The sequence below is a fragment of the Mustelus asterias genome, chromosome 25, assembly GCF_964213995.1.
Source record: "Mustelus asterias chromosome 25, sMusAst1.hap1.1, whole genome shotgun sequence".
NCBI classification, from domain to species: Eukaryota; Metazoa; Chordata; class Chondrichthyes; order Carcharhiniformes; family Triakidae; genus Mustelus; species Mustelus asterias.
The window spans coordinates 4,040,129-4,066,658 of NC_135825.1; the positions used below are offsets into that span (position 1 = coordinate 4,040,129).

General features: G+C 45.3%; 1 protein-coding gene across 1 annotated transcript; it reads right to left on the minus strand.

Moving 5' to 3' along the window:
• Positions 1 to 248: 248 nt before the first annotated feature.
• Positions 249 to 26,328, minus strand: tafa3b (TAFA chemokine like family member 3b). The gene is made up of 3 exons (XM_078241929.1): positions 26,214 to 26,328; positions 11,227 to 11,379; positions 249 to 634 (listed from the first exon to the last, which is right to left on the minus strand). Exons 1-3 carry the CDS (start codon positions 26,326 to 26,328, stop codon positions 249 to 251), a joined length of 654 nt encoding a protein of 217 aa, XP_078098055.1.
• Positions 26,329 to 26,530: the final 202 nt, after the last annotated feature.

Consider the following 26,530-nt stretch of genomic DNA (forward strand, 5'->3'; position numbering starts at 1 on the left):
ATCAGTAAGGGAATCGAGGGTTGTGGGGATAAGGCAGGAAATGGAGTTGAGTGTTATCTTATCTTTCAGTCATGATCGCATTGAATGGCGGAGCAGACTCGATGGACCGAATGGCCTATTTCTATTCCCACGCCTTCTGGTCTCATAGTCTTTAATTGCTGCGGTATGTCCCTATCCTCCTCTCTCCAACAGCAGACAATTCTCGGTGAAATCTCTCCATGTTTCTGAAGGAATGTGTGAGGAACATTCTACAGATACTCTGGTGGAAAAGTGATGCCAAGATATTGAACAATTCCATTTGCTTGTAAATTAACTCGGGCCAGAATTGGAGGAGCGCAGTGATTGCAGGAAGCTGTAAGGATGGAGGGCTCGGGAGGGGGAGGTAAAACCATCGAGGAATTTGAAAACAAGGGTGAGAATTTTGCAATGAGGGTCGACTGCGCAGGTCCGATGACTAATTGTGCATTGGGCGGGTGTCGCTGCAGCGTTGGTGAAAAGCTGGGACTAACCTTGGTGGTTTTGACTTTGTTTCCGGTGCTACAGCTCCAGCCGCTGAGATCTGGGAGAACCTTACACTCCTCACCCTCCAAACATGGTTCCATGTGGCACCACCACTTCTGAACAACGATGGAAGCTGTAATCAAGAGAAAGCACCCACAGTGAGACAGAAACTGAAATGAATTTCTCCCCATCACCTTCTCCCAACGCTGGGCTTCGCAATGAGAGAACACATCCTAAAAGATCCCAAACCTCTCCTGCTTTTACGATGCAGGGTGACTAACACTAATACCCCGTGAACAAACATTATTAATAATAAATTTTCATGGCATGAACACACAATTACAATGCATCTGCAGCCTTGGTACAAACTTCTCTTATATGTGCTATCTGACCTTCAAACCCCAGGTCAAATGATCCAACGTAGGGCAATGTGTACCATACAGTATCTAATACCGGAGTCTATAACCACAATCAATTATTATCACGGCATTTCCTTTTTTCAAAACCAAAAAAAACCCACTTCAGATTAGTTTCTGTTGGAACAAAACAGATTGTGAGTACAGCCTACTCAAGTACACAAAGGCCGGAACTTTACCACGTCGCCCACCCAGGAACTGGGGCGGGGAAAGTTCGCAGAACAGAATTCTCCGTTGGCCCCGGGTGAGATTTTACGAGCCTCGTCCAGGAAAGGTCATAAAATCCCAGCCAAAGTCTCTGATCTATTCTTTCGCCCTCTGTTTTGATCAGTTTGCTTTGCCTTTTACTCATCTCTGTATCTCTGTGGGATTTTTTTCACAATTCTTCCAATGGGTGTTCCGAATGGTGACAGGGGTGATTTTGATGTGTAAGGTTCTTCTCCAGCTCTGAAGCCTGAATGTTAACGGTCCGCCCACCCCGGGAATCGGAGCGGGCGAGGGGCGCGCCATGGAAAGGTCTGTTGACCTCATTTGTATTCTAGTGCCTTTGGTACATTGGCCTTTATAAATCGGAGTATCGAGTATAAAAGTTGGAGTGTTATGGTAAGGTTATATAAGGCATTGGTGAGGCCGAATTTGGAGTATTGTGTACAGTTTTGGTCACCTAGTTACAGGAAGGATGTAAATAAGGTTGAAAGAGTGCAGAGAAGGTTCACAAGGATGTTGCCGGGACTTGAGAAGCTGAGTTACAGAGAGAGATTGAATAGGTTGGGACTTTATTCCCTGGAGCGTAGAAGAATGAGGGGAGATTTGATAGAGGTGTATAAGATTTTGATGGGTATAGATAGAGTGAATGCAAGCAGGCTTTTTCCGCTGAGGCTAGGGGAGAAAAAAACCAGAGGGCATGGGTTAAGGGTGAAAGGAGAAAAGTTTAAAGGGAATATTAGGGGGGGCTTCTTCACGCAGAGAGTGGTGGGAGTGTGGAATGAGCTGCCGGATAAAGTGGTAAATGCGGGGTCACTTTTAACATTTAAGAAAAACTTGGACGGGTTCATGGATGGGCACGTGGAAAGTCTGCAGAGAGATTTGGATAGGCTGAGCGAGTGGGCAAGGATCTGGCAGATGGAATATAACGTTAGCAAATGTGAGGTTATCCACTTTGGAAGAAATAATAGTAAATTGGAATATTATTTAAAAGGAGAAAAATTACATCGTGCGACTGTGCAGAGGGACCTGGGGGTCCTTGTGCACGAATCGCAAAAACTCAGTCTGCAGGTGCAGCAGGTGGTCAAGAAGGCGAATGGAATGTTGGCCTTTATCGCGAGGGGGATAGAATATAAAAGCAGGCAGGTCTTGCTGCAACTGTACAAGGCACTGGTGAGGCCGCAACTGGAGTACTGTGTGCAGTTTTGGTCCCCTTATTTGCGAAAGGATATATTGGCCTTGGAGGGAGTGCAGAGAAGGTTCACCAGGTTGATACCGGAGATGAGGGGTGTAGCTTATGAGGAGAGATTAAACAGATTGGGTCTGTACTCGTTGGAGTTTAGAAGGATGAGGGGTGATCTTATAGAGACATATAAGATAATGAAGGGGCTGGATAGGGTAGAGGTGGAGAGATTCTTTCCACTTAGAAGGGAAACCAGAACTAGAGGGCACAGCCTCAAAATAAGGGGGGGGCCGGTTCAGAACAGAGTTGAGGGGGAACTTCTTCTCTCAGAGGGTAGTGAATCTCTGGAATTCTCTGCCCATTGAAGTGGTGGAGGCTTCCTCGTTGAATATGTTTAAATCATGGGTAGATAGTTTTCTGATCGATAAGGGAATTAGGGGTTATGGGGAGCAGGCGGGTAAGTGGAACTGATTCGCTTCAGATCAGCCATGATCTTGTTGAATGGCGGGGCAGGCTCGAAGGGCCAGATGGCCTACTCCTGCTCCTATTTCTTATGTTCTTATGTTCAAACTGACCTCTGTTGGTGGTTTGTCATGTTTCATTCATTCCCAACACCATCATGGGAATTTTCCCATCCTGTCCGCCATGGGAATCGTAGCGGGGGAGGGGCAGACCGGGCAAAGGTCCATTGACCTCTGGCAGGATTTTCCGGTTTTGGGGCGAACGTGGTTGGAAAATCCCACCCTGTGTCTGGTTTCCATGATGCAGGATGACCAAAACCATCCCTGCGAACTAACTTTATTAATAACACATTTTCACAACATGAACACACAACTGCAGAGCACCTGCAACTCTGTTACATCCTTCTCTTACATGTGCTCTCTGACCTTTGTCCCCCTCAGGTCAGGTGACCCCATGTAGTACAGAGTGCGTCGTATTGTACCTAACGCTGGTGTCCACAACCACATTTAATTATTACCATGACAAGACCTGGCACTAATCTGATTGTGACTCCAGCCTGAATCCTGACTCTAAACCGAACTTTAAACATAACCAAAGTCCCTGACCTCAACCCCAATCCTAACTTGGACACTTTTGAGATTTTGCTCATTTAAAGGCTTCAGTTTACCCCAGAATATTCAGCGGCAGCTGCACTCGATACAGAACAAGGTCCACACAAGAGAATCATAGAATCCCTACAGCGCAGAAGGAGGCCATTCAGCCCATCGAGCTTGCACCAAAAACAATCCCACACTATCCCCGTAACCCCACATATTTACCCCACGAATCCCCTGACACTAAGGGGCAATTTAGCACGGCCAATCCACCTAATCTGCACATCTTTCGGACTGTGGGAGGAAACCGGAACATCCGGAGGAAACCCACGCATATATGGGGAGAACGTGCAGACTCTACACAGCCAATGACCCGAGCCGGGAATTGAACCCGGGTCCCTGGTGCTGTGAGGCAGCAGCACAGACCACTGTGCCACTGTGCCATTTAACAATCATGAGGTAATCATGGTAATTTCCCCCCAAAAAAACAAAATCCATGGTGAATTATCAGAGGTTCCTGAGTCAGTGGGCTGCTTGATGAATTGTAGACAGCGATTCTAAAATCATTCATACACCATGGCTGAAACTCTCCCGTCTTGCCCGTCTGGAGATTATTGAGGGCAAGACAGAAAATTCAACGGACCAGTGGAAGGTCTGTTGAGTTTTGGCGGGAATTTCCAGTCATGGGGAACGGACAGCTGGAGAATCCCACCTCCTGGGAGCTGAGTCCACTAAAAGAACTGCCATGATCTTACTAAATGGCAGAACAGGCTTGAGGGGCCAAATGGCCTACTCCTGCTCCTAGTTCTTATGTTCTTACGAAGCTGAGTGACTTCTGACTGCTGATCACTCAAGTACAGTTACAGGGAGTTATATGCACACCCACCATGAAGGTCATTAATCGGACCAAAGGTCACTGAACTTCTGACAACTGCTTTCCCTCAGATGAATAACTGTGACAGAATTACTGATAAGTGGTAGCCCATTGGCTGCTTTCCAACACTATTACTTGTTAACGTTTCTCTTGGAATCATTATCTTCAGGGTTTATGCGGTGGTTTTAAATTCTGATGTTTGAGCCAATACTCATCCAATATTAGTTACTGTTAGTTACTGGTCGTTAACTATTAGTCACCAATGATTAATTATTGGCTACTCGTCCTTTCAGTTATATTTCGGCAGCAACAAAACAAAGATCAAGGCTCAAGCGCTGATCATCTGACCCACCTCTTCCTTAAAATCCGCCCTCTCTTTATCCTGCTCCCTGCCCACTATCCCTGCGCCAAGCAGGGCAAGGGGAAACTGAGGAAGGCATAAAATTGGTGCAATAATTGCCCATTATATGCAGCAGACAGAACTACTGATTATTCCTTATTGATGATGGAGCTCTGTGAACCGTTTGATAACAGGGTCAGGGCTTGTTAGCAATGACCCTTGATGGATATGTCACACAAAGGTTGGGGGTGTGACTGGATGGAAGCATTAGTCTTGTGGTTAGCAGGGATTCCTTTGAATTCATTCTCAGCATGAGGGCATGTTTGGCCAGAGCAGCAGTATAATGTGCATCCCCAGTTGCAGTGAGAAGCTGGAATTGAGCTTTCTCCTCAAGCCATTACATAGGAACATAGGAATTAGGAGCAAAGTGGACAATTCAGCTCTCCAAGCCTGCTCCGCCATTCAACCAGATCCTGGCTGAACTCTCCCTGGTCTCAAATCTCCTGTTGGAGATTTAATACAATTGGAGCCTTTGCTAAACCACTCCAGATGTCAGTTAATTCACAATTAGGTTGAGACTGGAGTCACATATAAAACCAGAGTGAGTAAGGAGGGAGGTTTCCTTCCCTAAGGGACATTTCTAAAACAACTGGGTTTGTACGGCAATCTGACAGCATCATGGGTAATTCTACTGGTACCACATTTATAAACCACATCCAAACTCTCAAACTGCCATTGTGGATCAGAGCCGCGGGATTACTAGTCCACTAACAGGACCAGTATACTTTGTTTAAATGTAAGTTCCTTTCCCTCCCCCTCTGTGGAAGAGGTTCAGTAATGCTCTCCAGGGCCTCTCTCATTCAACGAGGAACATTGACCTTCACCCAGGCATTTAACCGGTACTTCCTGATAGCCAAGCAGAAATCTATAAGGTTCCCCTTAGTCCCGCAACACTGCCCCAAACCAGCCCCGCAACAAAATGTAAGTAAGATCTCCATTGCGACAATCAAAGAGCATCAAACCATCTTCATCCAACAGCATCACCATCGCTGAATCTCCCACCATCAACATCCTGGGGGTTACCATTGACCAGAAACTGAACTGGACTAGCCAAATAAATACTGTGGCTACAAGAGCAGGTCAGAGGCTGAGAATCCTGCGGCAAGTAACTCACTCCTAACTCCCCAAAGTCTGCCCATCATCTACAAGGCACAAGTCACAAGTCGCAAGGAACAACAAAAGGTTGTGAATGTAGCCCAATCCATCACGCAAACCAGCCTCCCATCCATTGACTCTGTCTACACTTCCCGCTGCTTCGGCAAAGCAGCCAGCATAATTAAGGACCCCACGCACCCTGGACATTCTCTCTTCCACCTTCTTCCGTCGAGAAAAAGATACAAAAGCCTGAGGTCACGGACCAACCGACTCAAGAACAGCTTCTTCCCTGCTGCTGTCAGACTTTTGAATGGACCTACCTCGCATTAAGTTGATCTTTCTTTACACCCTAGCTATGACTGTAACACTACATTCTGCACTCTTTCGTTTCCTTCTCTATGAACAGTATGTTTTGCCTGTATAGCATGCAAGAAATAATACTTTTCACTGTATGTTAATACATGTGACAATAATAAATCAAATCAAAATTTGGATTCTTAAGGGGCTTGACAGGGTAAATGCTAAGAGGATGATGCCCCTCATGTGTGAGTCCAGGAGCAATGTACTCTCAGAATAAAGGGGCGCCAATTTAAGACTGAGGTAAGGAGGAATTTCTTCCCTCAGAGGGTTGTAAGTCTTTGGAACTCCTTGCCACAGGGAGCTGTGGGGACAGAGTCTTTGTGTATATTTAAGACTGAGATAGATAGATTTTTGATCAGTAAGGGAATTGAGGGCTACAGATAAGTGGACATGGGAAATGTTGGGTCAGCCATGATTCTGTTGAATGGTGGAGCGTAGGGTGGCACGGTGGCACAGTATTTAGCGCCGCTGCCTCACATTGCCAGGGACCCAGGTTCGATTCCCGGCTTGGGTCACTGTCTGTGTGAAGTTTGCACGTTCTCCCCATGTCTGCGTGGGTTTCCTCCGGGTGCGCCGGTTTCCTCCCACAGTCTGAAAGATGTGCTCGTTAGGTCCATTGGCGATTCAGGGATTTTCACAGTAACTTCATTGCAGTGTTAATGTAAGCTTTACTTGTGACTAATAAGTAAATTTAAACGTTTTCATTGAGGGGCTGAATGGCCTACTCCTGTTCCTATTTCATATGGTTTTATGGTCTAAGTGGAAATACTCTCCAATTCCTTGGATGGGTGCAGTTCCAACAACACTCAAAAAGTCATCCAGGATAAAGCAGCCTGTATGATTAGCACACCATTCAACACCTTCAACATTCACTCCCTCCACACAATGGCAGCTGTGTGTACCATCTACAAGATGCACTACAGCACCTTCCAATCCCCTGTCCTCTACCACCTTGCTGAACAAGAGCAGCAGACACTCAGGAACACCACAAGCTACAAGTTCCCTTCCAAGTCATTCACCATCCTGACTTTAAAACATATTGGCCGTTCCTTCACTGTTGCTGGGTCAAAATCTTGGAACTCCCTCCCTAACAGCACTGTGGGTGTACCTACACCTCATGGGCTGCAGTGGTTCAAGAAGGCGGCTCACCACCACCTTCTCAAGGGGCAACCAGAGATGGGCAATAAATGCTGGTCCAGCCAGCAACACCGACATCCCATGAATGGGTTTAGAAAAACAAATCACAGTGAAGGAAACTCTGTCCTCACCTCTGGAAAAGTGAAGGAAATAGAGTGACCTGATAGACATCTTAAAAGTTACCAAGAGGCTTGATAAGGTGGACGTTGAGACAATGCTGAACATTTGCTGGAGGAGTCCAAATCTAGTGACGCCACTGTGCCTTTAAGAAATGTACCTAAGAATGTTCTCTGCCATTATAAGGTGGCATGAGCTGCCTGTCCGTTTATTGCAGCAATATTTATTTTTAAATTGGGCCTAATGTAATGTTCTGGAGTTTTACGAGTTTTGTGACCCTTTTGAATTGTCGGGGGAAAGGCTGATTAACAGGTCAAGGTCAGGTGGTTCCTTCATAGAGGAATCCAAGGTTTGCTTTCAGTTTGTTAGAAGCTGTTGGATTCCAGACTAAAAGCAGTGTTTCTGTGTCTCTCCCTGGGATTGGAAATTTAGCTCTTGGTGGCTGGCTGGCTAGTAACTAGAGGCAAGGAGTGCCTTTGTCTCTCAAAGTGAGCTGAAAGTTTCAGGGTCAGAAGTCTTCTGCATTTTCAACTCACCATCCAAAGGAGTAAGCCACAGAGGGAGTTGGAAAGTTGCAAGATCCAGTATCACGTGAGCTTACTTATTTTCTGTGCTAAACTGAAACCGGGGTGTATGTTTGTTAGAATGTTGGTGTCGGACTCTTAGCTGTTAAGGTATGTACAATATCATGGTTGTTTTTTTCTTGCTTGTAATTGTGTGACGTTAGTGTACCTTTGAGAAAGGTTTTTTTAAAATCATGATCTCTGCAGCTCTCGCAGCGTCAGTGATGTCATTTTTGCCGACTTGACTGGAATTGTCCTTTATTATTGCTTCTTAAGTGGTTTAAATGGGATTGTTTGTGTTTACTCTGGGATTAGTTTTACGATCCTGCATTGTTAAGAGAAAAGGTCATATGTACATGGACAATTATTTTTCTTGCCAGTGAGTTTAAGGTTTCAGTTTTGAGAGTTCTGAGGCTGCAGTTTAGTTTTGAGTTTTAGCAGGGGCATCAAGCAAGAAAGAAGCTGAAGTCTCTCTCTCTCTCTCTCTCTCTGTCTCCTTATCGCCCTATTCTATTTGGAAATTCTGCTGGTTATCTCAAGGCAACATTTTGCCTTCCGGAAGGAAAGTGCAGGCTTTGAAAAGACTCAATTCCACTCAAGTGAGATTTTAATCTATGCTGAGTTAAGCCTGTGAAAAGGATTTTGTCCAGAAATGGTTTTGGCTTGTTGGAACAGTTTTAATATTCAATTAAGGATTAATACATTATTGTGATTGTTGTCTTTTGTTTTGTAATTGTTAAAAGGTTTTCTTTCTGTACATGTTAACTATATTCGTAAATAAACTTTGTTTCATAAAAGCTCCCGAGTGGGTCACTTGAATCATACCTGAAGTGAAACATTTCATGCTTATCCTAGCCAAATTCAAGATGCAAAACATATGGTTCAGGCAATCTCCATAAAGTACTTTGGAGTTTCTAGCCTGATCCATATCAATTGGTATAAGTTATTGCTACTTGTCTTATTATGTATTAACTGTATTCTTAAATAAACTTTGGTTGAGAAAAGCTCCCTAGTGGATCACTTGAATCATACCTGACCTGGAGTGAAACATGCGCTTACCCATACCAAAGTTCAAAGCAAAACCTATGGTCTAGGTTGACTTCATAACACACCTTAGACTTTCTGATCTGGAGTCTAACACTAATAAATTAAATAGCGAATTCAGGAGCAACTCTTTACTGGGAGAGTGCTGAGAATACGGAACCCACTATACAGGGAGTGTTTGAGATGAATAAGGTTTAGGGGAAATCGAGATAAGAGCCTAAGGGTGATAAATTGAAAGGTGGCGACGATGAGGGACTGCATTTGTGTGGTGAGAGTAACGAGGTTGGGGTTGTTTTTTCTAGAGAAGAGAAAGTTAAAAGGGGGATTTAATTGAGGCACTCAAAATCCTGATGGGTTTTGATCGAGTAAATAAGGAGAAAGCGAATGCGCTATCAGAAAGGTGAGTAACCAGAGGCCACAGATATAAGGCCATTGGCAAGAGAAGCAGATACAAGATGAGGAGGATGCTTTTACACAGCAAGTTATTGGGATCTGGAATCTGCTGCAGGAAATGGTGCTGGAAGCAAATAAGTTCCACAAGGAAATTAGACAAATACATGCAGGGCTGTGGGGAAAAGGCAAGGTGGGGGGCGGTGGAACTAATTGAGTTCATTTATTAGTTACAAGTATTCTTACATTAACACTGCAATGAAGTTACCGTGAAAATCCCCTAGTCACCACACTCTGGTGCCTGTTCGGGTACATTGAGGAAGAATTTATCATGGCCAATGCACTTAACCTGAAATCTTTGGACTGTGGAAGGAAACCGGAGCACCCGGCGGAAACCCACGCAGACACGGGGAGAACGTGCAGACTCAGCACAGACGGTGACCCAAGCCGGGAATCGAACCTGGGTCCCTGGGCTGTGAGGCAGCAGTGCTAACCACTGTGCCACCATGCCGTCCATTGGATCATTCCTCCAAAGAGCCACAACAGGCACAAATGGGCCAGAGCATTTTATTCTACGCAGAATGATTCAGTTGATATGGTGAGATGGCTGACAGGAGGTTCCTTCTCACTCAGGTACTAGACCCTTAGAGGGCATTGACAACCATGGACTTCCACTGGATTGGTCCATGCTTACGTTTGGTAAAGTGCGGCACTGGTTTGCCATTGCCTTCTTCAACGTGACTGACCAGAAAACTCTCCCACTCTTACCACCTGTCATCGGGTGTATCGGAATGATTAACAGGCTGATAATCAACCTGTTTGGCCACATTAGACACACACCTCCCATGACTTGGAATACTGTGTGATGCGCGATTAAATCACTCGGGAGGCTGGATCGTACCCGGGGAAATAAAGGCTTTTATTAGTAACAAGAATGGAGCACACTATATAACAATACAATCCCAGACTAAAGGGTCACCCGGCAGTGCAGTGACCTTTATACTCCTACAGGTAGGCGGAGCCAACCGGAGTGTACCACAGAACAATACCAACAGGTAGAACACCCCAACCCTAACCCCAACAGTGACAACAGTAACATATGTACAAGTACCCATAGTGCTAACCATCCATAGTTCAGTACCCATAGTGGTAACCATCTATGGTTCACCACACTGTGTGCAATTCTGGTCACCCTATTATGGAAAGAATATTATTAACCTAGAAAGAGTGCAGTAAAGATTAACCAGGTTGCTACCGGGACTTGATAGTTTGAGTTATAAGGAAAGGCTGGATAGACTTTTCTCCCTGAAGTGTAGGAGGCTGAGGGGTGATCTTATAGAGATCTATAAAATAATGAGGGGCATAGATCAGCTAGATAGTCAACATCTTTTCCCAAAAGTAGTGGAGTCTAAAACTAGAGGGCATAGGTTTAAGGTGAGAGGGGAGAGATACAAGAGTGTCCAGAGGGGCAATTTTTTCACACAGAGGGTGGTGAGTGTCTGGAATGAGCTGCCAGAGGTAGTAGTAGAGGTAGGTACAATTTTGTCTTTTAAAAAACATTTAGACAGTTACATGGGTAAGATGGGTGTGGAGGGATATGGGCCAAATGCTGGCAATTGGGAAATGCGGCATGGACAAGTTGGGCCGAAGGCCTGTTTCCATGCTGTAAACCTCTATGACTCTGTGACTCTACGACCATCAACCTTAGAGTGAAACTTGGACCCAGAGCTTCTGGGTCAGAGGTTGGGTTGTTACCCACTGTGTCACTATGGCAGGAGGCTCATGTGGAGCACAAACACCAGAACAGAAATTCTATCTCATTCCCTATCTGCCCGTGGTGTCAGAAATCTCACTTGCAATTCTTTCAATTTAGTTGGAACTTCTTACCATCGACACAGGAGGGGGCCGCTCGTGTTGTCCCAGCCACCTGTCCAGGAAAGCAAGAGCACTTCACTGTCTGCGAACGTTCCTCGATCTTGTTCTTGTTGCAGCATCGATGAGCAGCGATCACCTCACATGTTCCAGCTTTAACATGAACCACTGCAAAACACAAACAAGGGTGAAGAACTAACCCCTTCAGCACTCTCTCCATTGAGTAGTGTGCATCAGATTACCGCACACCCATGTGGGTTTGGAGATCCCGCACGATTTGACTGGATTATGGCTTGGTTGAGAGCACCCTTACTTCTCAGTCAGCAGGCTGCGTGTTCAAGTCCCACTCCAGAGATCCAGGCTGACACTCCCAGCGCAGCACTGGGGGAGTGCTGCACTGCTGGGCGAGACATTAAACTGAGGGCCCGATCTGCTGTAAAATATCCCACGGACACATTTTGAAGAGGTGTTCTCCCTGGTTATAGAATCCCTACAGTACAGAAGGAGGCCATTCAGTCCATCGAGTCTGTACTGACTCTCTAAATGAGCATCTTACCCAGGATCATACCACCTCACCTTACCCCCTTAATCCTGCAAGTTTACCATGGCTAATCCACCTAAACTACACATCGTTGGACTGTGGGAGGAAACCAGAGCACTCAGAGGAAACCCACACAGACATGGGGAGAGCATGCAGACTCCACACAGACAGTCGCCCAAGGCTGGAATTGAACCCGGGTCATTAACACTGCAATGAAGTTACCGTGAAAATCACCTAGTCACCACACTCTGGTGCCTGTTCGGGTACATTGAGGAAGAATTTATCATGGCCAATGCATTTAACCTGAAATCTTTGGACTGTGGGAGGAAACCAGAGCACTCAGAGGAAACCCATGCAGACATGGGGAGAACATGCAGACTCCAAACAGACAGTCACCCAAGGCTGAAATTGAACCCGGGTCCCTGGCGCTGTGAGGCAGCAATGCCAACCACTGCACCACCGTGCCATTCATGGTTTATGTACAATATTTATCCCCTCAATCAACATCACCACTGAAGATTATCTGATCATTATCACACTGTTCTTCATGGAATCTTGCTGTGCATAAGTCTGTTGCCATATTTCCTACATTGCTAAAGTGACTACACTTCAAAACGCTTCATTGGGAGTGAAATGCTTTGGAACATCCTGGGGTTAAGGACAATATTGAAATGTAAATTTTATTTTCTATATTTAGAAGGTATATTTGTTTATGAAAGATGACTGCAGGTTTCCACAGGAGGAGTTTCTGAAACACATTCTCCAATCTTCCTGAATCCTGGCTATAAATTCAATGATGTGGAGATGCCGGCGTTGGACTGGGGTAAACACAGTAAGAAGTTTAACAACACCAGATTAAAGTCCAACGGGTATATTTGGTAGCAAAAGCCACACAAGCTTTCGGAGCCTTAAGCTCCTTCTTCAGGTAAGTGGGAATTCTGTTCACAAACAGGGCATATAAAGGCACAAACTCAATTTACAGAATAATGGTTGGAATGCGAATACTTACAGCTAATCAAGTCTTAAAGGTACAAACAATGTGAGTGGAGAGAGCACCAAGACAGGTCAAAGAGATGTGTATTGTCTCCAGACAGGACAGCCTGTGAAATTCTGCAAGCCCAGGTAAGCTGTGGGGATTACAGATAGTGTGACATGAACCCAATATCCCGGTTGAGGCCGTCCTCATGTGTGTGGAACTTGGCTATCAGTTTCTGCTCAGCGACTCTGCGCCGTCGTGTGTCGTGAAGGTCGCCTTGGAGAACACTTACCCGAATATCAGAGGCCGAATGCCCATCCACCAGGTACACGGTACATACTCTTGCAACTCGGCCAACATTGTCTACCTGATACGCTGCGGGAAAGGATGTCCCGAGGCATGGTACATTGGGGAAACCATGCAGACGCTGCGACAACGGATGAATGAACACCACTCAACAATCACCAGGCAAGACTGTTCTCTTCCTGTTGGGGAGCACTTCAGCGGTCCAGTTTCCTCTCGCACTCCAAAGATGTGCTGTTAGGTGGATTGGCCATGCTAAATTGCCTGTCAGTGTCCCAAGATATGTCGGTTAGGGGGATTATTGGGGTAAATACGTGGGGTTACAGGGATAGGGCCTGGGTAAGATGCTCTGTCGCAAAGTCATTGCAGACTCAATGGGCTGAATGGTCTCCTTCTGCACTGTCGGGATTCGATGATTCTTGTACCTTTGAAGCGTAATTATTGCTGTACTATAGGAAAAACAATAACCAATTTGCATAAAGTTGCCACAAACACTATGATAATAACCAGATTGGGACGGCACGGTGGTACAGTGTTTAGCACTGCTGCCTCACAGCGCCAGGGTCCCGGGTTCGATTCCTAGCTTGGGTCACTGTCTGTGTGGAGTTTGCACGTTCTCCCCGTGTCTGCATGGGTTTCGTCCGGGTGCTCCGGTTTCCTCCCACAATCCAAAACTGTGTGGGTTAGGCACATTGGTCATGCTAAATTGCCCCTTAGTGTACCCAAACAGGCACTGGAGTGTGACAACTAGGGGATTTTCACAGTAACTTCATTGCAGTGTTAATGTAAGCCTACTTGTGACTAATAAATAAACTTTAAAAAAAAGATAATCTTCTTGTGGTCATTATGTTGAGTGAGGGATGAATATTGACCAGGAGACTGGGGAGATCTTCCTTGCTCTCACTTAAAATAGTGGTTGTGGGCTCTTTGATATTGACCTAAGAGGACAGACAAGACCTTTAATGTCGCATCAAAAAAGTGGCACCTCTGACAGTGCAGCACTCTCTCAGTACTGCACTGAGCGAGAACGTTTTGCCCATGGTACTGACTGTGCAAGTCAAACCACAGTTTTACTGAGATGTTTATAAAGAATGTTTATTGACTATATTCCACTTATCATAAAAATAATGCATTATTACAGGTTTGGTGACTGATGGGACTGTGATAAAAACTAAAACGGCTCCCCACAGACTGACTCTACTTCATTGCTTATTTTCTAAATGAACTTGGTACAATCTCGATCTTTGTGAGCTCAACATAATAAAAATCATCTCTCCGAAAGTGATTAGGAAGATTAAGTTTAAATAGTTTGTTGCTTTAACCCTGATTAACATTTAATGCGCCTCTGTACTATTGAGTCAATAGATTCTGAATGTGGCACGTACTTACTGCAACCCAGTACAGTGAGTGCTGCAGCGTTTAAACACAATTGTCAGGGAAAGCCACTGAGTTAGAGAACATTTTGCTCATCTGATCTGGTTGCTGGTTTTGGGTGGGGCCAATTTTCCTGGCCCTTTCTTGGGAAAAAGAGAGGACATGAGGTCATGGCCTCCAGCAACTAACCAATCAGCTGGTACCACTGAGAATGAGTTGAAAAGCCAGAGAAAGGAGTGATAGTGAAAGAGCTAGAGATAGAGTCAGAGAAACACACAGAAACATAGAGAGAGAGAGAGAGAGAGAGCAAGAGAAACACACAGAACCATAGAGAGAGAGAGAGAGAGAGAAACACACCGAAACATAGAGAGAGAGAGAGAGAGAGCAAGAGAAACACACAGAACACTAAGAGAGAGAGAGAGAGATCTGAAAACGCAGAGAGCTACAGGCAGACAAACACCAATACAGGCAAACAGAGAAAGGCAGAAAGAAGCAGAGAGAGAGAGGGAGAGACACAGACAGACAGAGAAATAGAGTCAGACAGACAGAGAGACAGAGACACATTTGCACAGACCAATGATGAAACACAGAAAAAGACAGCCATCCACAGATAGAGACTTAAGAAGATTGAGAAAGAGACAAACAGAGAGAGAGGAGGAAAGACAGGAGAGAACAAGAAATGGACAAAGTGTGATGATACTGTCTGTGCCTTTAAGAAATTTATTTGAGGCATGTATCATAGAATCCCTACAATGCAGAAGGAGGCCATTCAGCCCATCGAGTCTACACCGACCACAATCCCACCCAGGCCCCATTCCCGCAACCCCACACATTTACCCTGCTAATCCCTTGACACTAGGGTCAATTTAGCATGGCCAATCAACGTAACCTGCACATCTTTGGGCTGTGGGAGGAAACTGGAGCACCCAGAGGAAACCCAAGCAGACACGGAGAGAATATGCAAACTCCACACAGACAGTGGCCCAAGGCCGGAATTGAACCATTGTGCCACCATGCCAGCCCTTGTGCAGGATTGTTTCATTTAGCAGTTTTCTAACAGTTTTTCCAACCTGTGCCGCGGGATCTATAACCAGCATCCCCTATTGTTACTGCAGCAGTATAATTGCTAGAATGCTTGTTTTAATCTGGACTGTTGTTCTCTTTTTTTAGTGTTCCTCTGTGTTTTGCAGAGTAGAGCTTGATTAGGATGATTGACAGGGGACTGGGTGGAGCTAGGCTTACATAGATATTCAAGTCAGATGCCGCTTGGAGTTGTTAGAGACCAGTGCCTCTCGTTTCCCCTCTCTGAAGTTGGAAGTTGGAATCTGCACGGAAATAAGTCTCTCTGAGATTCTGCTGTTTGGATCCAAAGAAAGGATCTATGTGGGGTTGCTGCTAAATTGGAACAATAGAATAATGGAACCATTTCCATTCCCAAGTCAAGAGCTCAGAGTCAGGAAAGTTCCCAATTCTTCAGATTTTCATTAGGTGGGTCGGAGTGGGGGCAGGGCTATGCTAACTGGAGTTGGCCCATCGACCCCAGAAAGAGTTCAGAGTCAGCAACAAAGGTTGCTGGGACAGATTCATTAAAAGGCCCACTTCGCTGCTCTTAGACTTTGTCCCATTGATGATAAAATTAGCCCTTGTCGCTCATAACCATTCACCCCCACCCCACACACTTCCCAATCCCCACTCATGCCAACCCACCCACACCCTCCAAGTCATATTATGCCTCTTCTACGTACCCTCATTATCCCTCATACCCTCCATACTAACCAATGCCACTCTACGCACTCGCATAGCCCTTATATCAATGTAGTGCTAACTCATGCCAACCCATGATCCCCAACGCACCACCCTTTGCTCTTACATGTTCCAAGCAAACTCACCTAGCATCCACCATGGGCAGACCTCAGGAGCCATGTTGAGATGAAATAAAATACTGTTTGAAGTGTGTATTGCAGATTTCATTAAAAATAACTCATTCATAAAATCCCATTAAATATATTTAAATTCCTTCAAGTACTTAATGCCTTATGAAATAACATTTGCATTCATAGAGCTTCATCAAAGACTTAGTAGCCACTTGGAGCTGTCAATCAAATTGTACCTTACAGGGCCCCCCCCCCCCCCCACTGTGACAATGATAGGTTGTGGAATCAGTCATGCGGCACTAATGTTATAATGATAGATTTGTGTCAAGAGATAGCTGTGAAATTGCAAGCTACCACAGCAATGTTTTGTTTTTCTCCCCAAAATTGAGAAGACTATGATTTAAATGACTTGACAGTTTGATAGTTCTACTGAGCTTATCCACTTTTTATGCACATTCACATCTTCTCTTAAGAATACCAAAGAACATCTGGCTGCTCCCAAAGAATACTTACCACTCCAAAGGAGCAGATTACCTCAACCATCGGGGGCCTTACCGTTCCAAATAACTCCTGCAGGTTTAGACTTTTTCCTCAATTATGTTTTGAAAATTGAAGCAACAAAAATTGGACCTCTTTGAAGGCAGCTTCATTGTTATATGTACAGCAGCCTCTCTGAACCATCCCTGAACCCTCCCCCACACGCTCCCCATCTCCCTCCCCCACCCAGCGAGAATGGGGAGTCGGGATTTGGGGGTGGGACTTTTGGAATGGGGTCTCTGGCGCCGTTTTGACTCAGGCATGGAGCTCTCCCACCTCTGTGAAAAGAGCTGGAAAGATCATAAACCCTTGGTGAGAGAGATCATTTTTGAGCTCCAAAAATGAGGAGAGCACGGCAGAGAGATGGAGATTCTGAGGGAGGGGGAAATTCCAAAACTCAGGGGCAATCAAAACCAGGGAGACATGGGAGGCTAGAATTCAAGGAGCACAAAGGGATGTGGGGGGGGGATGGTGACAGAGATGGAGGGGGACGTGGTGGCCATGGAGGGATTTGAAAGCAAGGATGAGAAATTTAAAATTGATGTGTTGCTAGATCTGTAGCATAGAATCATACAGCGCAGAAGAGGCCCTTCAGCCCATTGAATCTGCACCAAGACACGAGAAACAGCTGACCTCCCACCTAGTCCCATGGGCCAGCACTTGGCCCTTGGCTCTGAATGTTAACGTGCCAAGTGCTCATCCAAGGATGTGAGGCAACCCGCCTCTACCACCCTCCCAGCCAGCGCATTCCAGACCCTCACCACCCTCTGGGTAAAAAGGTTTTTCCTCACATCCCCCTAAACCTCCTTCCCCTCACCTTAAACCTATTTATCTCAACATGAACAAGTGTGATGGGCGAACGGGACTTGGTGTGAGCTGGGACACCTGGGTGGTCGAGTTTTGGATAAACTCCAGTTTATGGAGGAGGGGAAATTTGATTTGATTTATTATTGTCACATGTATGAGCATACAGTGAAAAGTATTGTTTCTTGCATGCTATACAGAAAAAGCATACGGTCCATAGAGAAGGAAAGGAGAGAGTGCAGAATGTAGTGTTACAGTCATAGCTAGGGTGTAGAGAAAGATCAACTTAATGCAAGTTAAGTCCATTCAAAAGTCTGACAGCAGCAGGGAAGAAACTTGAGTCGGTTGGTACATGACCTCAGACTTTTGTATCTTTTTCCCGAAGGAAGAAGGTGGAAGAGAGAATGTCCGGGGTGCGTGGGGTCCTTAATTATGTTGGCTGCTTTGCCGAGGCAGTGGGAAGTGTAGACAGAGTCAATGGATGGGAGGCTGGGTTGCGTGATGGATTGGACTACATTCACGACCTTTTGTAGTTCCTTGTTGCCTTGGGCAGAGCAGGAGCCATACCAAGCTATGATACAACCAGAAAGAATGCTTTCTGTGGTGCATCTGTAAACGTTGGTGAGAGTCGTAGCTGACATGCCAAATTGAGAGGAAGTGCAGAGTTGGAGCAGTCAAATCTGGTCTTGGATGAGGATTTTAGCCGCAGATGAGCCAGGGTTGGGCAGAAGTGGCCTGAAATACGGAGGTGGAAATATTGAGGTGAGGGAGGAGATCTGCGGTCGAAAGCTCAACCCCGGGTCCAGTTGGACACTGAGTTTATGAACAGTCCTGTTCAGCCTGAGACAGGAGCTGGGTGTTGCTGCGCTCCGTGTCTGCGAGTGGATTTATTCACAACACAAAGGGCCTCGAGTTCAATTCTCACCAGAAAATTGTAAAATTGAATTAAATAAATCTGATCATTTATGGGCTGGGAGACAGGAGGAAAAACATAGTGAATTATGTCAGATTATCATAAAAACTCAATTGATTCAAAAATATCCTCCAGGGAAGGGGATCGACCACCCTTATCCCATCAGTCTACACTTTGTGGTTGACAGTAAGGTGCTGAGAGTAACTGGGGATAGGAAATAAATACGGCAGCAAATAAAAGTAGGATTACAGCAGCACGGTAGCACAGTGGTTAGCACTGCTGCCTCACAGCGCCAGGGACCGGGTTCAATTCCAGCCTCAGATCGCTGTCTCTGTGAAGTTTGTACGTTCTCCCTATGTCTACATGGGTTTCCTCCGGGTATTCCGGTTTCCTCCCATAGTCCAAAGATGTGCAGGTTAGGTGGATTGGCTATGCTAAATTAGCACTTAGGGTGGAATTTTCCCGTCTTGCCCACCACGGGAAACCGGGTTGACCACGGGCAGGATTTTCCAGCCTTGGGGCGAGCGTGGCCGGAAAATACCGGTGTGGGTTTGGGGGGATTAGCGGTCGAAACACATGGTGTTACAGGGATGGGGCCAGGGTAGGATGCTCTGTTGGAGAGTCGGTGCAGACTCAATGGGCTGAATGGCCTCCTTTTGCATTGTAGGGATTCTATGATCAATAGGGCGAGTTGTTGTTGTGAGATTACCAAAGCAACCCAACTGTTTCTCAAAATAAATTTACTTCTGAATGGCTATTTCATTATTTTACACGCGAAGCCTTAAGTTTATTTATTAGTGTCACAAGGCTCACATTAACACTGCAATGAAGTTACTGTGAAATTCCCCTAGTCGCCACAGTCCGGGTACACTGAGGGAGAATTTAGCATGGCCAATGCACCAAACCAACATGTCTTTCGGACGGTGGGAGGAAACCGGAGCACCCGGAGGAAACCCACGCAGACACGGGGAGAACGTGCAAACTCTGCACGCTCAGTGACCCAAGCCAGGAATCGAACCCAGGTCCCTGGCACCGTGAGGCAGCTGTGCTAACCACTGTGCCACCGTACCTCCCTCTTACCTATATTGTATCCAAAATGTTGTGTACACAAAGCTGTACATCAACATTTTCTACTGCCTCTTTTATGGTAAACAATTAAAAAACAATTTATTTCAATAAATGATCTGCTACAGACACCTCCAATCCCAGGTCACACTCACAAATGGCAAGAGAATTGACCTGAGATTTATTTCAATCAAAAATATTCTTGAACAAGATTGGATGGTTTGTGGTAATGAATTCAATTAAGTTCCTTGCAGACGGGGTCCTTGCGAGGTGTCTTACACAGTAAAACAATCTTGTTCATACCTCATAATCCCAGTGAAACACTGACTCCACTGTCAATTTAACTTTACTGGAATACTGACCAATGTGCTCAGACTTTGACGAGATGGGTACATGTTGATGAATCTCGCTGAGGGCTTTCACTTCTCTCTATTAATTATTCATTTCTTACATCTGTGTTCGGCAGAAGACATTTGATCCATTTGGGGTGATGGAGTGCCTCATCTGTCCTCTCTGGCAGGTGTGAAACATCCCCAGGCACTATTCGGAAGAGGAGCAGGGGATTTAACCCCAATGTCCTGACCAATATTTATCCCTCAAACTATATCACCAAAATCTGGTCATCATCACATTGCTGTTGTGGGAATTTGGGGTAACTTAGCTGCTGTGTTTCCCACATTCCAACTGTAACCACAATCCAACAGTACTTGATTGGTTGTAACATACTTGGGAATGTTGCTAAGAGAGGCGCTATATAAATTCAAGGGCGGCACGGTGGCACAGTGGTTAGCAGTGCTGTCTCACAGCGCTAGCTAAGGACCAGGGTTCAATTCCAGCCTTGGGTCACTGTCTGTGTGGAGTTTGCACATTCTCCCAGTGTCTCCGGGTGCTCCGGTTTTCTCCCACAGTCCAAAAATGTGCAGATTAGCTTGATTGGCCATGCTAAATTGCCCCTTAGTGTCCAAAGATGTGTAGGCTAATTGGATTAGCAGAGTAAATATGTGGGACTATGGGGACAGTGCTTGGGTGTGATGCTCGGTTGGAGATTTGGTGCAGACTCAATGGGCCAAATGGCCTCCTTCTGCACTGTGGGGACTCTATGATTCTAAGTCTTTTTTTTAAAGATAATCTCTATCAGTGGGTGTGGTTGCAGAGGAAAATGTTGGTCATAATAACAGGAAGAACTTCCCTGTTGTGCAAAATAATTTAATGGGATCTTTTATAACTACCACAAGGTCAAACAGGGCCTCAGTTTAATGTCTTATCTGATAGCTGGTACCACTGACAGTGCTGCACTCCCTCAGGATTGCATTGGGCGTATCAGCCTAGAACTTGAGCTCAAAGGTAGGATTTGAACCCATTGACAAAGATGACATCGACAAAAAGACAAAGGGATTGTAAATGATGGTGATCATGGCTAGGAAGGGTGCTGATAGCGGCACATAAAGTGATCAGAATGTGTATATACTGCAGAACAAAGATAAGCAGAGTGACTGAGGACAACCTGGAACAGGTAACATCGAGCATCGCTATATTCAATTGTTGCAAAAACCCATTTGATTCATTAACGCCCTTTAGGGAAGGAAATCTGCTGTCCTTACCCGGTCTGGCCTACATATGACTCCAGAGCTGCAGCAATGACTCTTAACTGCCCTCAGTTCAAGGACAATCAGGGATGGGCAACAAGAGCTGGCCTTGCCAGCAATGCCCACATCCCATGAAAGAATAATGGAAAACAGCCGTTGATGCTGTGTTTATGCCCCAGTTGAGCTTCCTCCCATCCATCCTCCTCTATTTCTACCAGTGTGGTTTTTTAATTATTTTCTCCCTCTTGTGTTCATCCCGTTTCCCCTTAAATGCATCGATACCATTCAGATCAACTACTCCTTCTAATAGCAAATCCCACATTCTTTCCGTGAAGAAGTTTCACCTGAATTATTTATTGGATTTCTTGGTAATGTCGGATATCTGGGTACAATCAACACGAGGCACTAAGAGTAATTAAACTTACAAGCTTTATTACTTGACGAGAAGTAAGGAGAACACACATTCAGCGCAATGCACTACAAGGTGTTCACCCGATTCATACAGATAATTAGCAGTTATAGTTAATTATAGCAAAGGAGAAACGAGCAAATTTACCCATAGAATCCCTACAGTGCAGAAGGAGGCCATTCAGCCCATCGAGTCTGCACGGACCACAATCCCACCCAGGACCTATTCCCTTAACCCCACATATTTACCCTACCGATCCCCTGACACTAAGGGGAAATTTAGCATAGCCAATCCACCTGACCTGCACATCTTTGGACTGTGGGAGGAAACCGGAGCACCCGGAGGAAACCCACGCAGACACGGGGAGGATGTGCAAACTCCACACAGACAGTGACCCGAGGCTGGAATCGAACCCAGGTCCCAGGTGCTGTGAGGCAGCAGTGCTAACCACTGTGCTGGCCCCTTTCTAATCCTTCATTTGCATATATAGTCCACCAATCATAGCATAGCTTTTTGCCCTTTCTTATCCAATAGAAAACTGTCTCCTTCATTAGCATAATATGTTAACATGTCTTTTTTTTGGTATTTGTCATGGTGACCTGTCTTTGTGGCCAAGGCCTGGAATGCAGTGTTTATGAAACTGACACAAGATTAGATTAGTCTCTTTCCTGAGTGCGCAACCACATTCTGTTTTTTTCCATTCTCGCTGACAAGAGTTGCCTTGTTGTTGTTGTAACTTAATTTCCGCACCAGCATCTGCAGTTTTTAGCTGCTTTTAACTATAGTTTCACAAGTCCCAGCAACCCCAAGGTGCTTTATTTGAAGTGAGCAGCCTTAATCTTGCAGAACAAAAGTGAATTAAATATTTGGCCATAGCTGGAATTACAACTTAATTTCCACAGTAACTATGTTATATTGAAGACTCTTCCCCACAATTGGAAACATTCTTTCTCTGCCTACTTTATCAGAACCTTCCAGCATTTCAAACATAGGAAAGGGGAGGAGTAGGCCATTTGGCCCCTCAAACCTGCCCCATCTTTCAACTAGATCGGTCGCCTCACCATAGGAAGGATGTGGAAAAGATTGAAAGGGTGCAGAGGAGATTTACAAGGATGTTGCCTGGATTGAGTGGCATGCCTTATGAGGATAGGCTGAGGGAGCTCGGTCTTTTCTCCTTGGAGAGACGAAGGATGAGAGGAGACCTAATAGAGGTGTATAAGATGTTGAGAGGCATAGATCAGGTGGACTCTCAGAGGCTTTTTCCCAGGGTGGAAATGTCTGCTACGAGACGACACAGGGTTAAGGTGCTGGGGGGTAGGTACAGGGGAGATGTTAGGGGGAAGTTTTTCACACAGAGGGTGGTGGGCGAATGGAATCGGCTGCCGTCAATGGTGGTGGAGGCGAACTCAATAGGGTCTTTTAAGAGACTCCTGGATGAGTACACGGAGCTTAATAGGATGGAGGGTTATAGGTAGGTCTAGAAGGTAGGGATGTGTTCGGCACAACTTGTGGGCCGAAGGGCCTGTTTGTGCTGTAGTTTTTCTATGTTCTATGTTCTATATCATGGCTGACCTTCTACCTCAACATCATTTTCCTGCACTTTCCCCGTATCCCTAATCTACTTAATATCTAGAAATCTATCAATCTCTGTCTTGAACATATTCCATCGCTAGGCCTCTCCAGCTCTCCAGGGTAGAGAATTCCAAAGATTCCCCACCCTCTGAATGAAGAATTCCTTCTCATCTCAGTCCCAAATGGCCAACCTTTGATTCTGAGACTATTTCCCCCTGGTTCTAGACCCATCCTGCCCACCCCCAGCTAGGAGAAAACATCCTTCCTGTCAAGTCCTGTGAGAATTTTGTAAGCTTCAATGTGATCACCTCTCATTCTTCAAAACCCTCGAAGACCTCGATTGGGTCACCTTTCAGCCTAATATTCTCAAGAGAAAAGTTTTCTTCAGAAACAGTTGTTCAGTGTGATACCTTCTGCTCTGCTTGCCTTCTGGATCACATACCCATCAATCTCACAAAGGAAAACATGTCTTAAAAAGTAGGCCATTCAGCCCTGCAGGTTTCTATTCAATCGTGACTGATCTGTATCTCAAACCCATTTTGCTGCATTTATTCCGTATCCCTTGATACCCAACAAAAATCTATCAATCACAATCTTGAAAGCTTCAATTGACATAAAACATCCAGAATCTTTTGGAACAATTCCAGATCTCCATTATCCTTTTGTGTGGGAATCTGCTATCTAATTTCACTCCTGAATAGTCTAGCTCCAATTTCAAAGTGATGCCCCCATTTTCCTTGTCTCTAGTTTCCCTCCACCTATTAAATCAAATCCCTTTAACATCTTAAATACCCCAATCAGATCACGCCTAAATCTTCTACGCTTAAGGAAATACAAGCCTTGCCTCCTCATCTGAGGAAGGATGCCCTTGCTATAGAGGGAGTTCAGCGAAAGTTTACCAGGCTGATTCCTGGGGTGGCAGGACTCCCATTTGAGGAGAGAATAGGTCAGTTAGGATTCTATTCATTGGAGAGGGGATCTCATAGAAACTTATAAAATTCTAACAGGATTAGAAAGGGTAGATTCAAAATGTTCCCGATAGTGGGGGAGTCCAGAACTAGGGGTCGTAGTTTGAGGATAAGGGGTAAACCTTTTAGAACTGAGGTGAGGAGAAATTTCTTTACCCAGAGGGGGGTGAATGTGTGGAATTCATTACCCCTGAAAGTAGTTGAGGCCAAAACTTTGTGTGATTTCAAGAAGAAATTAGATATAGCTCTTGGGGCTAAAAGGATCAAGGGATATGGAGGGAAGGAGAGATCAGGATATTGAATTCGATGATCAGCCATGATCAAAATGAATGGCAGAGCAGGCTTGAAGGGCTGAATGGCCTCCTCCTGCTTCTATTTTCTATGTTTCTATCCTCATAATTTAACCATTTGGCTCATTTTGGTGAATTTCTTTGCACCAAGGTACCGCATGGTAGGTTGTTGCATGAGGTTAAATCTCACGGGATCCAGGGTGAGGTATCTAAATGGATACAAAATTGGCTTCTTGACAGGTGATTGCAAATAATTGTTTTTCAAACTGGAGGCCTGTGACCAGCGGTGTGCCTCATGGATCAGTGCTGGGCCCACTATTATTTGTCATTTATATTAATGATTTGGATGAGAATATAGGAAGCATGGTTAGTAAGTTTGCAGATGACACTACGATTGGTGGCATAGTGGACAGTGAAGAAAGTTATCTCCAATTACAACGGGATCTTGATCAATTGGGCCAGTGGGCTGACGAATGGCAGATGGAGTTTAGTTTAGAGGTGATGCATTTTGGTAGATTGAACCAGGGCAGGACTTACTCAGTTAATGGTAGGGCATTGGGGAGAATTACAGAACAAAGAGATCTAGGGATACATGTTCATAGTTCCTTGAAAGTGGAGTCACAGGTGGACAGAGTGGTGATGAAGGCATTCGGCATGCTTGGTTTCATCGGTCAGAACATTGAATACAGGAGTTGGAATGTCTTGTTGAAGTTGTACAAGACATTGGTAAGGTCACACTTGGAATACTGTGTGCAATTCTGGTCACCCTATTATAGAAAGGATATTATTAAACTAGAAAGAGTGCAGAAAAGATTTACTAGGATGCTGCCGGGACCTGATGGATTGAGTTATAAGGAGAGGCTGGATAGACTGGGACTTTTTTCTCTGGAGCGTAGGAGGCTGAGGAGTGATCTTATAGAGGTCTATAAAATAATGAGGGGCACAGATCAGCTAGATAGTCAATATCTTTTCCCAAAGGTAGGGGAGTCTAAAACTAGAGGGCATAGGTTTAAGGTGAGAGGGGAGAGATACAAAAGTGTCCAGAGGGGCAATTTTTTCACACAGAGGGTGGTGAGTGTCTGGAACAAGCTGCCAGAGGTAGTAGTAGAGGCAGGTACAATTTTGTCTTTTAAAAAGCATTTAGATAGTTACATGGGTACATTGGGTATAGAGGGATATGGGCCAAATGCGGGCAATTGGGATTAGCTAAGGGGTTTAAAAAAAAAGGGCAGCATGGACAAGTTGGGCCGAAGGGCCTGTTTCCATGCTGTAAACCTCTATGACTCTATCATTCATGAGGGGCAGTGTCAAGAACTGAATGCTGTGTTCTAGATATAGATCATAGAATCCTACAGTGCAGAAAGAGGCCATTCAGCCCATCGAGTCTGCACCAACCACAATCCCACCCAGGCCCTTTCCCCATATCCCTACATATTTACCCACTAATCCCTCTAACCTTTGCATCCCGGGACACTAAGGGGCAATTTAGAATGGCCAATCAACCTAGCCCGCACATCTTTGGACTGTGGGAGGAAACCAGAGCACCCGGAGGAAACCCACACAGACACAGGGAGAATGTGCAAACTCCACACAGACAGTGACCCGAGCCAGGATTCGAATCCAGGTCCCTGGAGCTGTGAAGCAGCAGTGCTAACCACTGTGCTACTGTGCCGCCCTAAATGCCACCGATGCTGTGTAGAACTGAAGTCTTCCGAAATGTGGTTATCTCATGCCCAGAACAATAGAAGGTACAGATTTAAAATACGCTGATGATATATATCTTTACGTACCTGAGTGGCTTCGATGGTGGGTTGAAGCCAGACTCACTCTTCCCCAGATTGTTATCAGGCACACACTGAGCAGGATTATCCACTTGCCCACGTTTTGTAAGTAGTTCCCACTCATCCTGCAGGCAATTCACAAAAATAGAGATGAAATTAGATAAAATAATTACCCTTTCTCTCCCGAAGGCACTCACACTTACTGGGGTATGTTTCCAGGGCACCTGGGATCTTCCTGTACCTCATCCAGGTGGAAAACAGGAGTGAATTCTGGGATAATAGCCAACAATAGGGAGGCACAGAAAAATAATTGGTTGGGATTATGG

What these genes read in the sequence shown, in the direction of transcription:
- tafa3b (XM_078241929.1), bottom strand. Translation starts at nt 26,328, where the DNA reads ATGAGTGGGAACTACTTACAAAACGTGGGCAAGTGGATAATCCTGCTC. An exon ending in CCACCATCGAAGCCACTCAG is followed by an intron (nt 11,380 to 26,213) that starts GTACGTAAAGAT and finishes TGTGTTTTGCAG; the next exon opens with TGGTTCATGTTAAAGCTGGA. An exon ending in GGCCCCCTCCTGTGTCGATG is followed by an intron (nt 635 to 11,226) that starts GTAAGAAGTTCC and finishes TCTTGATTACAG; the next exon opens with CTTCCATCGTTGTTCAGAAG.